General features: G+C 42.3%; 1 protein-coding gene across 9 annotated transcripts in view; it reads right to left on the minus strand.

Moving 5' to 3' along the window:
• Window positions 1–126: 126 nt before the first annotated feature.
• Window positions 127–14894, minus strand: part of LOC131682146 (anoctamin-1-like) — a 58759-nt gene continuing 43991 nt past the window's right edge. For all 9 annotated transcript variants that reach the window (XM_058963430.1, XM_058963407.1, XM_058963422.1 and 6 more), the window contains 5 exons: window positions 10967–11936; window positions 10678–10910; window positions 9997–10624; window positions 9734–9939; window positions 127–1156 (listed from right to left, as the gene is read on the minus strand). In XM_058963430.1, coding sequence (XP_058819413.1) covers window positions 530–1156; window positions 9734–9939; window positions 9997–10624; window positions 10678–10910; window positions 10967–11936 — 2664 coding nt within the window. In that variant the 3' untranslated portion in view covers window positions 127–529. The remainder of the gene's footprint in view (window positions 1157–9733; window positions 9940–9996; window positions 10625–10677; window positions 10911–10966; window positions 11937–14894) is intronic.

Raw genomic sequence — 14894 nt, forward strand, 5'->3', positions numbered from 1 at the left:
ATCAAATTTCTTTTGCGCCACTATACCGGTCCATGCACACACCGGTAACACGTGATGGGATGACATTCCTATACGAGAGGATAAGCTGATTTTCTTTCCGATTAATTAATTGACGTCCACATCGAGAACGGAGATTGAGTTCTTTAAAAAGATTTATTAGATTTGTTTTATCTAAATACAAATAAATAGATGTTCAATGTACGTCCAATCATCAGCATGAATAGTGTATAACATTTACAAACAATTTGTTGTTCACATTTGTCCATTCAATTTGGTTTTGTGCAGTGAAACGATTTTGTTCAAAATTGGCATTTCGAGTAAAGTTGTGTCTTCTTCTCGACATTGAAAAGCTTCGCAGGTATCTTACACTAACACTTGTTTCCTTATACAACTAAAAAAATAACACCAAAAGGCATATCAGTACGGTTTGATCGTTCGAGTTGTCTGTAGTATTAGCTCCTCTACCGTCGGCGCCAGCAACAAGTTTGTCTTAGGTAACTTTACACATGCTTCGAGCCACTCAGCCAACCTAAACCCGGGAGGTTACTATATCACACTCCTGGAAAGGTTCATGATGGTAAGGGTCACTGTTCGGTCGCCTCCGCTGTCTCATCGCATACTCATCTTCGTCATCCTCCGTGAGACTAGCTGGTCCACCACCGTACTCATCGGTACTGCTCTGCTGTCTAACCACCACCGAACCATTCCGTTGCAAACTAACATCCCTACACTTTCTGTTCGTCCGCAGCTTCTCCTGCTGAATGATGAACTCATTCGTCAGATACTGTTCCCGCTTGATTTGATCCTGCAGCCGGCCGGGTGTATCCGGGATAGCCCAAGCAACCACAATCTGCACGAAGCTAACCACGTTCTGATAGATCACTACGAAGGCCAACCGGATGGCAAGTATGTGCCAGTAGATCAACGGTCGCTTGTAGGCACGTTCCACTCCTGGTGGATTCCGATACTCCTGGTAGCGGCAAACGGTTACATTTTCGTAATTGGATTGCAACGGTGCAACGCCGGATTCAAAATCGCTCACGTTGAAATAGGCCAGGGTGTGATTGACGAATCCATTGTCCGTTTTGGTTGGGCTTACCACGTACATGTAGACCAGTCGGGGGATGAAGTTGGACGAGAAGGCGATGATGAATGCCTGAAAGAGTGGGAGAAAATCAATCGAATAAGCGAATTAGGGTGTGCTTGTGGAGATGCTTCTATGTAAACTTTTGAGAGAAGTTGTTGAAGGATGAAATGTTGAACAATAATAATTAGATTAATTTAGAGCAATTAATCTAATTTATCTGATCACGTAAAATGAAAAATAGAAATGTTTCAATAGCACTATTTGACGGTAGTAGTCGTGATGTCTTCGACTAGTGCTCCGAACTACGATGAAGCTACGACAGAGTCTAGAATACTAGCTAAAGAGTACGACATACAGAAACCAACTAACATTCGCGAGGGCTTTTTGGGATGTATTTCGTCAGGCAGACAGCTTTTGAATCAACATTAGGAGATCGTGCTGAAAGCACCTAGGAAAACATCCCAAATATAATCTCCAAACTGTGATACGCTTGCCCTAATGTTATGGGCCGTGTTCGGAGGTGAGCGATGTTATTACACATGCGGCCCAAACGATAAAATATGGTTTTATTACTAAAATGTGCACGACCAACTTGAGAGATATAACCAGATTGTGGTAGGTGCGTCAATTGAGTGACTGACGGGCTGCCACTAGTGAGCAGGGATTCGAACGGTACCGATAAACTACATTTTTTCCGACATTTGCGCAAGTCGTACAGTCCGCTACAGCGACACATCACTGCTCTTGCCAGAACGGTAGTCAACCCGAGTACACTTCTCTGTCCAGCAGTAAAATACAGTTTTGTTTTGCTGCTGTACTCCGACTGCTCGGTGAGAGTGTGGCGTAGTAAAGTTTGTTCTCTCGTTTTGTACACTTTTCTCTGCATAGTTAAAGGGAGAGGCCCGCACACGAAAGCGTTGATGCCGGTCATGGTTTAAATGAACCGCATTCATTGTAGTCGTTTGTAATTAAAAATATTAAAAAGCGTAAAATAAGGAAAGAGAAGCTGTACCGCTTGCGTCTGATGGCTGTACTGGACGCGCCTTCATTCGACACCAGCGAAACGTCGAGCGTCAGCTATAATCTAAGCCCAAGTCGTTTTGGAAATATGTGAACGAGAAGCGAAAAGAATCCGATTTACCGTCTTGTATGTCGTTTAATGGATTTCTAGGTTCCGACACTAAGTAAATTTGCCAACTGTTCTCCGACAAATTGTCAAGCGTTTTATCCGACGAGAGCCTCCCACCACAAGTCACTGCCGCCGCCAATTTAACTCCTTCTCTAGGACCATCAACCGAATTTGCGTCGATAATGCTGCACATTCTTGCAGCAAATTCCAAACTTAAAGCATCTAGTTCCCCGAGCCCAGATGGAGTTCCCTCGGTTTTTTTCAAAAAGTGCATCAGCGGGCTTCTTGAACCACTTCGGAGAGTTATCACTCACTACTGGAACATTACCTTCCTGCAGTGCCAGCGGAACACCTTTTTCCCCAGTGGGTAGTAAGATTCGAAGCGATTTATCCTCGTACTGACGAAAGTTCAGATATGGCGTGTGTAGGTGAAAATGAAAATTCCCTGATAATATCTGGTGGCTATTTGGAAACACTCTTTGTTAACAGGGCTGTTTGTCCGACGGCTCAGCGAAAACGTGTTTGTTGAATGCTACACCCAAAATCCAACGGGCATGTTTATATTACTTTTGGATAAGATTCTATTGCCTTTTTGGTAACAGACCACGCAATTGCGCATTGCGGTATTAAACTCATATTACCGCAAAGGTAGTAAACGGTGGAATGACGATGTAGGATAATTCGGTCGATTAGTATTAGTATTAGTATCGAGTCAAACCAGCCGGAGTTCTGGCGGATTTCTACCCAAATTCAGTTTCAGTTTCCGGATCTGGACTAGTTCCCGACCAATACCCGGTAACATCGCGCAGCTTTAACGAATTTTTCAGTTAGATTTAGAGTTAGCCCATCCCCTTTTCCCCTTACCAGGTCAGGACGCGAACCAGGCCCAGATTTGGTGCTTAGATCCAGACAAGAGTCGGGATCCGGACTATCGGATCGGATACGTGGATCCAAACTATATGTCTGGCTTTCCGTACATAACGGGCAGGACTGTTAATGTTTTGTGCAGTCGCTACCTTGCTGTTGACGTTCGTGATTCAATTCAAAAATTCAATTTAACTACGACCGAAATACCCCACCACTATTCCGAGTCGGCTTTTTTCTGACTGTGCTTTGAAGCTAGCTGAGTGTGAGCTGATGGGTATCTCCAGTGACCGACATGTTTTCAGGCTTAGAGGAGGTCGATTTGAATATTTCTCGGATGGCAAAAATAATACCAATAAGTCTCATTTTCTATACAAATTATATCTAATAATCTAATAAGACCGGCCCCCAGATGGTCTACTTCCGGACCAAAGACAAGCCATTTAACGTCATCGATAAATCGTGTGATCTAACTAAACAACACTCGACCGTGTACGAAAAAGTATTTTGTCTGCGTACTCGCCCGGGAAGTAGAGATTGATGGCGTAGTCTCCGATAAGGGCCTTGATTGCGAAATAGGGGGTGGCTCCTTCCAGATCCCAGTGCTTCAGTCAGTGTAAATTCTGATATGCAAGCAATTGTGTTCAGTAAAAATCGAGGAGTATTAGAGAATTTATTTTTCATCAGCCTCATTTCGAGCCTTTCGCCGGATTTGTTCTTCCGAAATTTGTTCTTTTGAACGGGGCTCGTCTACTTATTCGCCTTTTTGTAACCCGGGGCATGAACTGAAGAACGCATTGTACAAATAAGACATTAGCTCCTGGTCTCGGAAAGTCCACATGGTCCACAAACTTCAAGTGTCTCTATATTTCAGTCATATTATTTTTCTAGGTTTACTTCCGACGTAGATCTTCCTCAATTTTAGCATTATTCGCTATGGCCGAAAACAATATTGAGAAGCGTTTTGGGGATCAAAACGTGCTATTATTTCAATCGGATTAGCCTTTTCTCGGTACCAGGTATTGAAGTTGTCGCTTGTTAAATCCGAATCATAGGCAAAGATTTATTGATACTCTTTCCATATACATCGCACCTCAACTGGTTCGAGAAGATTTTAACTCCCACGGCATGTCATGATATTCACGACAATTTCAGTATGACCATCCTGAATACAGTGGAAATGACACGAATGCCTACCAGCGCGGCCCAGTGCGTTAGGTGTATCGTTGTACTCTACCTGATTAGTGTGCCCACTGATTGAAAGAGCTACGCGTCCACTATATCCGAAACAATCAAATCAAAATGAGAAATTTCTCCGGTGGCAGTGTGCAACGTTTTGACTGGCTTGTTTTTCTACACTGAGATTAAAGGTCAGACGAAACGAATACCTGGCGCGAACAATCGTGGACGGTTTCCCACTCCGTTTTGGGCAAAGAGTTCTCACTGAAAAACGCGGTTATTGGCACCGGTTCGTCAACGGATTAACGAGAGAAACAATATTTCGTCTAGCAGCAGTCGTGTACTCGACCTTTGATCGGAATACACGGAACTACGAACTCTTTATTGGCGACAACAGTATTTCACGTAAATTCACATTCAAATGATGGACGTTCAACAAGGTACAATTTATTAAAATTGAGTGAAGAATAATAGATATATGCGCGAGAAAATGATAAAATTTAATATAAATGACAAAAGGTCCTATAACCCCAACTTCTCGTATTCGGACAAAGGTCCAAAAGGTTCCGTTCGAGTTCTGAAATTTTTTCACATTAGAAAAACTGCAAAATATGTATGGTTTGCACCACGAAGCAGAAACATTTAAAAAATAGGGAATTTTGGGGTCAAAATGACCAGGTACCCAACTTTCCCGTATTTTTATAGAAACAGGAATATATCCATTCCAATACTAAGGTTATTTCCTTTAAAAAGAGGTAATTGTAATTTTCTGATTGCTACTACAAAAGTTACAGCATTTAATATATTTTTCCTCCACATTTTCCCACAGTACCAATTTCAAAAATTTCTAACGATGTGGGCGGGAGTCTAGAATTGTCCAAATGATGTGAAATTTGGCATCTGCGCTTACTTTGACATTTGTCACAATATGAGAGGGGGGGAGGGGGCTTTGAGAACTCGAAAAAAAAATTGTAATTGTTCAGTCGCGTTTATGGCCCACTGAACGAGTAGCCGATAGTGCCCTAAGACGATTTCGCTATATTTTCAGAGCAGCGTGCACTCTAGAGTGACAAGAAAAAAATTACCTCTATCGGCCCACACCTGAGTCGATTCCCGAGCAAAGTCCAACATCAAAATTACAGCAAATAGACAACATATTTTGATATCAAGCATCAAATTGAAATCTTATTTTGATATCAGGTTAAACTTTCTCAGATATGATATCATATTTTGATCTCATTTTGATGTGCTTATATTTTTATAAAAAAAAATGTCTGTTTCTATTTCTTTGACAAATATCAAATTGATTACTTATTTTGTTATCAATGAAATCTTTCACCATCTCAATGAGTTTTCGATTTGCTTTCACTGATAGCATGAATAGTTTTCTGTTTGATGTCATAGTGCAATTTTTCTGCTTTCGATTTTGATTTTTTAACCGTTAAAACGACCAAAATGATAACAACCTGAGCGATCATTCCCTACTACATCACAACAACAAGTTTAGTTCTCAATTTGATATCAGACTCTGCTCGGGAATTCCCTGTCCCATCAGGAGTATTTACGTCAAATTTGAAGCAAATCGGACAAGTCTAGCTACCGGACAAACGTGCCTGGGGTTTGTATGGGATTTTCGACAATTTACATGAATAAAACCCACTAACTCGCATTTTCACCGCTAGGTGGCGCTGTATGCATTGTATTATCACTGTAAGTGAAAATAAGAAATATAATTTAATTGCCTACAACTTTGTGGAAGACTGCCAGTAAATCCGGCTTTGTTAAAAGAAGTTATTAAACTTTTAACGAAGTGATGTCTGAGTCAGTTTTGCGTACTCGATTCACACGAACTAAACATTTGTGTGAAATAATCGTTAGGTTTAGGTCAGAAGAATTATAGTAAATAATACGAGTCATGTTTTGGTTAGAAAATTTTAGTTCCACATTTTACCGCGCAGAGGGCGCCAACACTAACGTTTCAACGGAAAGAGATAGAGATTAGGTGTCTTCCACAAAGTTGTAGAACAGGCATTTTGCATTAATTCTTCTGAACATCTCGATATTCTATGCGGTCACAGGTGGTCCTAAAATCTTCTAACCAAAACATGACTCGTGTTACTTACTATAATTCTTCTGAACATACTATTGAGCTAAACCTAACGAGTATTTCACAAAAATATATAGTTTTTTTTATTCGAATCGTTTATTTGATAAGGCACGTTGCGTTAGCTTAAAGGTGCCAATTTTGTTTTGTTTTACATTTTAAATTGCTTAAAACTAGGGGATTACATATTGATTTTTTTAAAACGAAACTAATGCGATTTTATAGCTATCTTATATATCTACACAAGGGGATAATATTATTTTCTTAAGATTAGGGGGGTCATTTAGTTTTTGTGGCAATATGGTTTGACATTTTTATCAGTGAGATTATTGGAGCAAATAATGTTTAACTAAGGGGGACAATTTTTTACGACTATCTTAAAAGTAGGAATAACTAGAGGGCATGATTGAATTTTGTAAAGATTCGTAATTATAGTTATTTTTGTTGGTAGTAGAGTTGGGCATTTTCAACGAGATTATATAATATAATAGTTAAAACTAGAAGAGACAAGAAGAGCTAAATGCTTCGTGAAGATATTGGGGGGGTTAGGGGTGTTACTTCTGGGTATAAAAGTCAGGGGAGGGAGGGTAGACAAAGATGGCAGGGAGAGAAAATTATTTCAGTTTCAGGCATCGTGAGATCAACGGATGGATTACAAACTCGGGTGGCCTTCATCAGGGAAATCATGTACTGGGACGCCGGGTGGTCCTCCTCAAGATGGCAGGGGTTTTTCCAGACGATTTCGTAGTATGGCTCAGATGTGGATCGGCTACATAAAAATATATAGTTGGTGGGAGTCGAGTACTGATACACAACAATGCACTGCTAAGCCCCATGCAAACTCAGACATCACTTGGTTAAAAGTTTAATAACTTCTTTTAACTAAGCCAGTCTTCGACAAAGTTGTAGACAATTAAATTATCTTTCTTATTTTCACTTACAGTGAAAATACGATGTATAAAGTGACACCTAGCGGCGAAAATGCGAGCTAGTGGGTTTTCTCCATGTAAATTGTCGAAAAATCTCATACAAACTTCAGGCACGTTGGTCTGGTAGCTAGACATGTCCGATCAAATTTGGAGCAAGTACTCCTGGTGGGACTAGGAATCGACTCAGAGATGAGCCAAATGAGTTTTCAAAAATTCATTACTTTTCTGGGCAGCCTAGTGCGCTCAGTGCACTAGTGCGACTGCTGAAAGGTTAATGTTAGAAGAAAAATAATTTCTTTACTTTAGTAAATTAGGATCTTCGGCGGTCCTAATATAATTCCAGCTGGGTATTAACATTCAACTTCAGATCTAGTGGAAACAATGCAGAAGATAATTTTATTTTGACTTTGTAAACAAACTAAAGTTTTAAAAGCATAGGCATACTTTGATCAGGGAGCGTTGCCAATTTCAATGTACTTCAACACGTCTCATCTGTCAAGGCAATACAGAGGAATCGAATAGTGTAATTTGTTTGTTCCGTGAACCAAAAAGTGAAAACCCTTTTGTATGGGACCTTGGCGTATTTAATTTGTTTTTGGTTAGACGTACGATTGTTTAATGATGGTTCGGTTAGCACATTTCGGAGAGACGGGAGGGAGTCAATCATCGACGTCACAATCTGTAGTCCTGCATTGACGGCGAACATGGATTGGAGAGTATGCGAAACGTATACGCATAGCGATCATCAGGTGATTCGCCATCGTTTCGGTCAACGGAACCCTGTTGCAACACGGAGGATGACTTGCGAGTGAAAGTGGAAGACGAAAGCCTTTAACAAATGCCTCTTCGTTCAGACGCTTCGGTTTGACGTCGGGATCAAGAACGTCAAAGCGGCTGATCTAACAAGGATTATGACGGCTTGTGACACCAGAATAGACGGCGTCCAGCTTACTGGTGAAATGAGACGCTTAGTACGCTACGCGCTGCTTGTCTCAGAGCCAGAAGGCAGACTCGGAGCCAGATAGAGAAGAGCGCAAGGCAGCGTTTCGGGAAGCTAGGGCCGCTTTAAAACGGGTGACCAAGCTTAGCAAGGCAGATTGCCACAAGGAGTTGTGTCGAGAAGTAGACGCCAATGCCTGGGGTGACGCATACCGAGTCGTCATGACGAAAATGAAGCGCTCGACGATGCCAGTCGAAATGTGCCCGAGCAAGCTGAAGATAATTGTCGAGTCTTTTCGCGAAGCACGATCCAACTATCTGGCCACCAACACCGTACGGCGAAGAAGAATGAGCAAACACGTACGATCGGCAAGTGACTAACGACGAGCTCGCAGAAGCATCGAAGCGCCTGAAATCAAAGAAAGCGGAATACCAAACATGGTGCTGAAAGCTGCGATCCCGGCATATCCGGACATGTTCAGGATGGTGCTGCAGAAGTGTCTCAATGAAGGAAACTTACCCGAAATGTGGAAGGTCCAGAAGCTGGTGTTGCTGTCGAAGCCAGGGAAGCTATCGGGCGATCCGGCCTCGTACAGACCCATATGTCTGCTGGATTGACTCGGAAAACTCCTGGAAAGGATCATCCTTAACAGGTCGACGAAATTCCCGGAAGGTGAGCGCGGACTACCGTAGATGCAGTTCGGATTGGGCAAAGGAGCATTGACAGTGATTGCAATTCGGACAGTGCTGCTGCACGGGGCGGATTGTGTAAATGTTTTAAAATAATTCATCTGAACATTTCAACTCGACAATATTTCAGTTCAAATTTCCATATATAAATTTGACAGGCTTACTGCAGGAAGAATTGTAGTCTGTAAAATTGAAAATGCAAAAAAGTAGATTTGTCCATACTAATTTCCATACAAATTTCAAACGCAATGCGCTCCGCCGGGTCAAAACCAATCGACCCCAAATTTTGCACAGTTGTTTGGGATCCCAAATGGAACCAAAAAGTGCTGTGCTCTGTTGATGTGGTTATGATTACGTTTTTCCATATAACAATGCCCCACCCTACTGCCCAACTCTCGTTAGAAACTGAAAGAGCTCAATGATCTTTGGTAAAGGATTCCCAGATCCTGAAGAGATCAGAGATACTTAGAGTTGTTGGGATCAGAAGTATCTTCCTATCATTGTGCGCCTTACCTTGGTTCGAGAAGGTGAAGTTGATCGAGATTGGGGACTCAATTCAAAATTCAAAGTAAATACCAAGATATTTTTTTCAATTTTGTATAAATTTTCAGGTTTACAACCGTATCTTACAGAATGACGCTTTTAGGCGAATTGGAGATAAAACTATTTTGTGGTTGTCTTAGCATGAAGTGGAAAAGTAAATTCCTCAAATTTCTGAAGTTGGGTTTCGTGTCTCACATGCATAAAATAGTTCAACCTAATTTTGTCCTTAGATAACCTAAAAGATGAAAATAGAATGATAGAATACTTACGCTCGAAATAACCGCAATTTTCCCCAACACATGCATCACATTGTACCAGATGCCGATATCCCTAACCCGTTGCGGGACGGATCGTTTATAGTACAGGAGGAACTTTTTCGCATCCAATCTCGTCTCGAACACGTTATTCAGCAGAGCAAACAATGGAGCCAGCGGGAAAGCTACCACAAAGATGGTAATGAATCCGTATTGAATGACTGAAAAAAAGAATATGATCACCCATTTCACCGTCACGAACAATGCCACCAACTTACTCATTTTCAGATACTCCTCAAACAAACTCCGATCATGCCAGCTGATCAGGGTGAAATCTTTAGTCCACTGATTACAACAGATCAGCTTCTCCCCGTTTTCCGAATCCTCCGATTCAATCCCAAGCACGCTTCTAAACTCGCGGAATTTCTGCCACAGAAACGGCAACAGAATCTCCAGCACCAATGAAATCAACTGTTTGCCGACCATGATGATCGCCAGCTGGATGCAAAGTTCCATCAGACACCCACCAGGACTGCATTCCTCCTGCCGAAAAGTCAGTATCCGGTTGTACTTGGCCGGATAGCCAGTAAACTTTCCCTTCATAAAGGCAATGTAGAATATCGATGTGTAGTAATTGATGAACTGAAACAGATAGATCTTCAGCGTAAGGCTTTCGTTGTACTCGCTCTGCGTCCGTCGGTACTCGATATCGGTCATGTAAACCGCAACGTAGTCGTACACGTAATTCAGAACCGTCGAAACGAGCAGATTGATGACTGCTGCTGTCGCTGGGAGTAGCAGCAGCTTGGTACTGACGGCATCCGGACTGCCGTAGATGTTACGCGAAGTCATCAGTGACATGCGGTAGATGACGATGCCGAATACGGCACCGATTGCGAGGACAATCTGAGAATGAAAACGGTCAATACGAATCTCGATGGTTTTAGGGGATAACTTACAAAAAGAAATATCACCGAATAGCTGTATATGAAGCTAGGTAAGCGTTTCGTCCAGAAAGGTGGCGATGGTTCTTGCGTACCGGTGACAATGTTAAAAATCGTTTTCTTGCTGTCTTTCAGTCTGGCAAGATATTGAGGTCGGGGTGGTTCCGCTAGCGAACAGTAATCCGTGACGCCCCAACTGTGCTGGATGGCGGAAGAGTACCGTTTCCACATTTCCAGATAGAGCGTGGCTGTAAATGATATTATATTATAATAATTTGAAAGTTTATAGATTCAAACTACTCACCCCAAATCGACATAAACACCGCAAAGACGATGGTTAAGTTGTTATCGAAAATATGCGCCAACTGCGAGGTCGTACAGGTCGAATTCAGATACCAATAGTCGCACTTAGCATCGCACTGGGGACACATAACCGTTCCGCTATCGTTGCATATCTCCTGACTAATTCGATTGCTTCGGAACGTTAGTAGCCCGTAGAAAAAGCATATCAACCCTACGACTGAAGCTGAAATCAGCATGTGCGTGTAGAAACCCAACCACGCGAAGTACATGGCAACCTTCACCCCGAAGTACTCCTTGATGTGATCCAGCGGTTGATGCTTGATCCACCGTACGACGGAAGCCCACTCCTCTAGCAGCAGTGTTCGTTGGCATTCCAATTCCGGCAGATCCGGACTACCATCATGCAATGGATACGCGTCCAAATAAACGCCATCGTTCAGCAGCTTCCGCAGTCCAATGTCAAACTTTTCCTCTTCGCTATCGCTAAAATACGTCCGCTGCAAAATGAAATGAGCCACCGATATCCGAATGGTCGGTGTGAAAAAGTCCGCCTGACTGTCATCGAACAGGTACGACTTCTCCCGGCAGTACTCGTGCTGTAGGCGGTACTCTTTTTTTCGGAACTTGTCCCGATCGATTATGACGAACTTGAACAGCGGACGCCGAAACAGTCTCGCCAGCGTATCGCTCAAACTGAAATCCTTCGGCAGGATGTTCTCCTGTTCCTTCAGTTTGACGATCGGCATGTGCATCTTCATGATTTCGCAGTACCGCGAGACGACCTCCTGTGGGACGTGGATTTTGACGAAATGAATCCGCTGGGAACTTTCCAGCTCAATCTCGAGTCCCTCGTGGATCAGGTTCTGCTGGAAGATGGCTCGCTTTCGGGCTGCCAATTCGCACGGGTCCTGACCGTTGAAGGCAAGTATGAAGTCGACCACGCGACGTCCGTCCTGGAAGCGGTTCCATGTCTGCGATTTTTGTGGGAAGAGGGAAGGGGGTAAAATTAGTGAAAGAACTTTCGCAGTGCGGTTGTACGTGGCGATCTGATGAGTACCGTTCGTTAGCCTTTAAGATCAATGTTACATAATTTGCTGTACAAATTGTGTTAGGGTTATGTTAGTGGTAAAATTCAAAAGTGAAGTTCTAGTGTTAGTGCAATGGATTGCAGGGTTACTCCTGAATGCTTATCAGGTACCGTTATGGCAGGATTTTCTAGACAGGTCAGCGTAGAAACATGTGCATCTTTGCAAAGAGTTAGATAAGCTACATCGTGCGTATTGAAGTAAGACATAGATCGGGCCAAAACAAATTAAGAAAATGACAAAGGAATGGTAAAGAAATAGACTTGGTAGCCCTTAAGATGCAGTAATGTTATCTTATCAGTAATAACCAAATTAGTTATGGAATTTGCATTTCGACTTCGTCTCACCAGAATCCGATACTAACTTAGTGAGCCAAATTGACGATAGCTCCCAAAAACGAAAACGCTATTTGTGTTTCGCACACATGACTAGGGGTTTGCTCAGAAACACAAATAGTGTTTTCGTTTTTTTGAGCTAGCATCAACCCGGCAATAGCTTAGTCCTGTCACTAAGTTAATGTCGGATTCTAATGAGACGAAGTCGAAATGCAAATTCCATAACTAATTTAGTTATAGGTTTTTTGCTCTTCACGCGCAAGGATGGTTTTAAACGATTTTCACCTTAATGGAGGAACCATAGTTTTCCAAAAATTTTCTCCACTAAGGAGAAATATAGCAGAGAGCAGTAATAACCAGCAAAAATTAATAATTATATATTCGATTTTCGCATCACAAAAATCTAACAGCCTGGAACTCAATTATTAGTAACATTTGCAGTATCTGTAATATAAGTTATCACAATTGTGAAAACTTTCTACAACATTTGTTTCCATACTGCGATACTCCACGATAAGTAGAGTAGATGCAAGCCATCATCACAGGTGTGGAACTATGTGAGTTTTTTGAATCATAACCCTGCATTTCAGAGTGCCAAGCCCTCAATCATGGATCGAATGCTCGTACGATCGCCGAATGCGTAGCTTATTCGCAGTCACCCTTTTAAGAGAAACAGATGCCTCTTCCGCTGCTCTGCGATCGACTTCAATGTTGTCGTCGGTAAGCCGATAATCAGGTGAGAGCTCATGATGCTCCTTATGTTTCTTCACATACCAGATTTTCCTATGGCACCGTCGAGCGGTATGTCGAACAACAAATTAGAGAATGCATCGCTTTGATTCAATTCACCTAACGTCACACAGGAATCGGATGTCGCTTCGCCGACTATTTTGACCTATCCAGCGTCATACAAATCAGCTTAATTAGTTTGATCGGTCAGCTATGCTCAAGCATTACCCACCACAGTTTGTTTCGTTTCACTGAATCGTACGCTGCTTCGAAATCCACACCCAGATATGAGTCTGAAAGTTATATTCCACAAATTTATCGTCATTCACTTCTGGTGTAGAACTTCTATCCATAGCTCCCAACGGTACCAGTAAGGGTATAAGCAACTTTTGTAGAGATAGAGTAACCAACCCCGGTGGGAAAACTAAAAAGCGTCTGTCCTCCATGTTAGGAGCGGCTATAAACAGTGTATGCCTTTGAGAATGTTCGAAAGGTAAAGTTGAGTATTATTTCAATAACAAGGTATCTAGATAAATATCCACTGATCAAGATCAGTTTTATTTTTTTGTAGAAAAGCTCTAGAAAAAATCAATTCTTCAAAAATAAATCTTAATGAAGCCACTCGCAAAGAGCTGTAAGAGTTGTAAAGACATTTTACGGTACATTCTATCAAAAACTTCAAAAAAAAATTGTCGGCAACAATATGAATATTTTATGATGGCAGATGGTGACAGCTGAAATTTTGCTGTGGTTAGTCCAGGTCTTTATAACCGCAATCCGGGGAATTTCATGGAACGTCATACAGCGCCATCTACATCAATTTTAGCTAAATTTAACCTGAGATATTTTACCGATGATTCTAAACCGACCAAATGCATATTAGAGCACTAGTGCGTACACCATTTAGTAACTCAGCATGCCTTATCGCGACAAGCTTATTCTGGGAAAATGTTCTAGCAGAAAATCGTTCCGAGTTGAGTTTCCGAGCGAACTAAAGGACGCTGCACTCAAATCGTCTACTTGGCCAACTGGAGTACTCGTTCGGGAATTTAATTTCGCCCAATCAAAGCCGGATAGATTTCGCTAATAGGATACCGGGATGCACAGCCGCTTGTATTATGGAAGCCTTGATCCCCCCCCCTCACAGTCCAGCTACTGCAGCCAGCGTTCACCAGTCGTCCCGGTCCTGCATACGGGAGTGGAGAAACTTACAACCACGCCAAGTATATATCCATTTCGAAAAGTTTAAGCGCTGAAATGTTGCCCGCTTAGTTGCTTCCCAGCAACCCACCCAGCTGTTTACGAGAGGTACCTAGTCCAGCTGCATTGCATACATCCCACGAAATCTCGTCTCTTCGGTCACCGGGACGCATATTTTCCACCAGTCGTGAGGAAGCCCTTAGTCCCCTATCACAGTCGAGCCCATCCAGCCAGCGACCAGCAGCCGTCCCGGTTCTGGGCGGTGTGGCTTCTTGACAGTTACAGCTCAGCAACGCTACTGCAAATCCAGGCCCGCGCGCAGAAAATTCTCAAGGGGAGGGGTTTGATTTTTTAACGTTTATTTTAAAAGAAACGTACATAAACCCTCAAACTTTGAAGTTTATTTTAAAAGAAACGTACATAAACCCTCAAACTTTGAAGATTTTTTCAGAGGCCTGGACCTAGTCTTGTGATGAGCGAGTAAAGGCGCTTTAACCTAGGCTCTTTAGCCAGGGCAAGGTGTAAATACCTCTGTCCCATCCCAAAGGACCAAAGAAGTGACATTAACCTTCTTAGCCAA

Source organism: Topomyia yanbarensis, chromosome 1, assembly GCF_030247195.1.
Source record: "Topomyia yanbarensis strain Yona2022 chromosome 1, ASM3024719v1, whole genome shotgun sequence".
Lineage (NCBI taxonomy): Eukaryota > Metazoa > Arthropoda > Insecta > Diptera > Culicidae > Topomyia > Topomyia yanbarensis.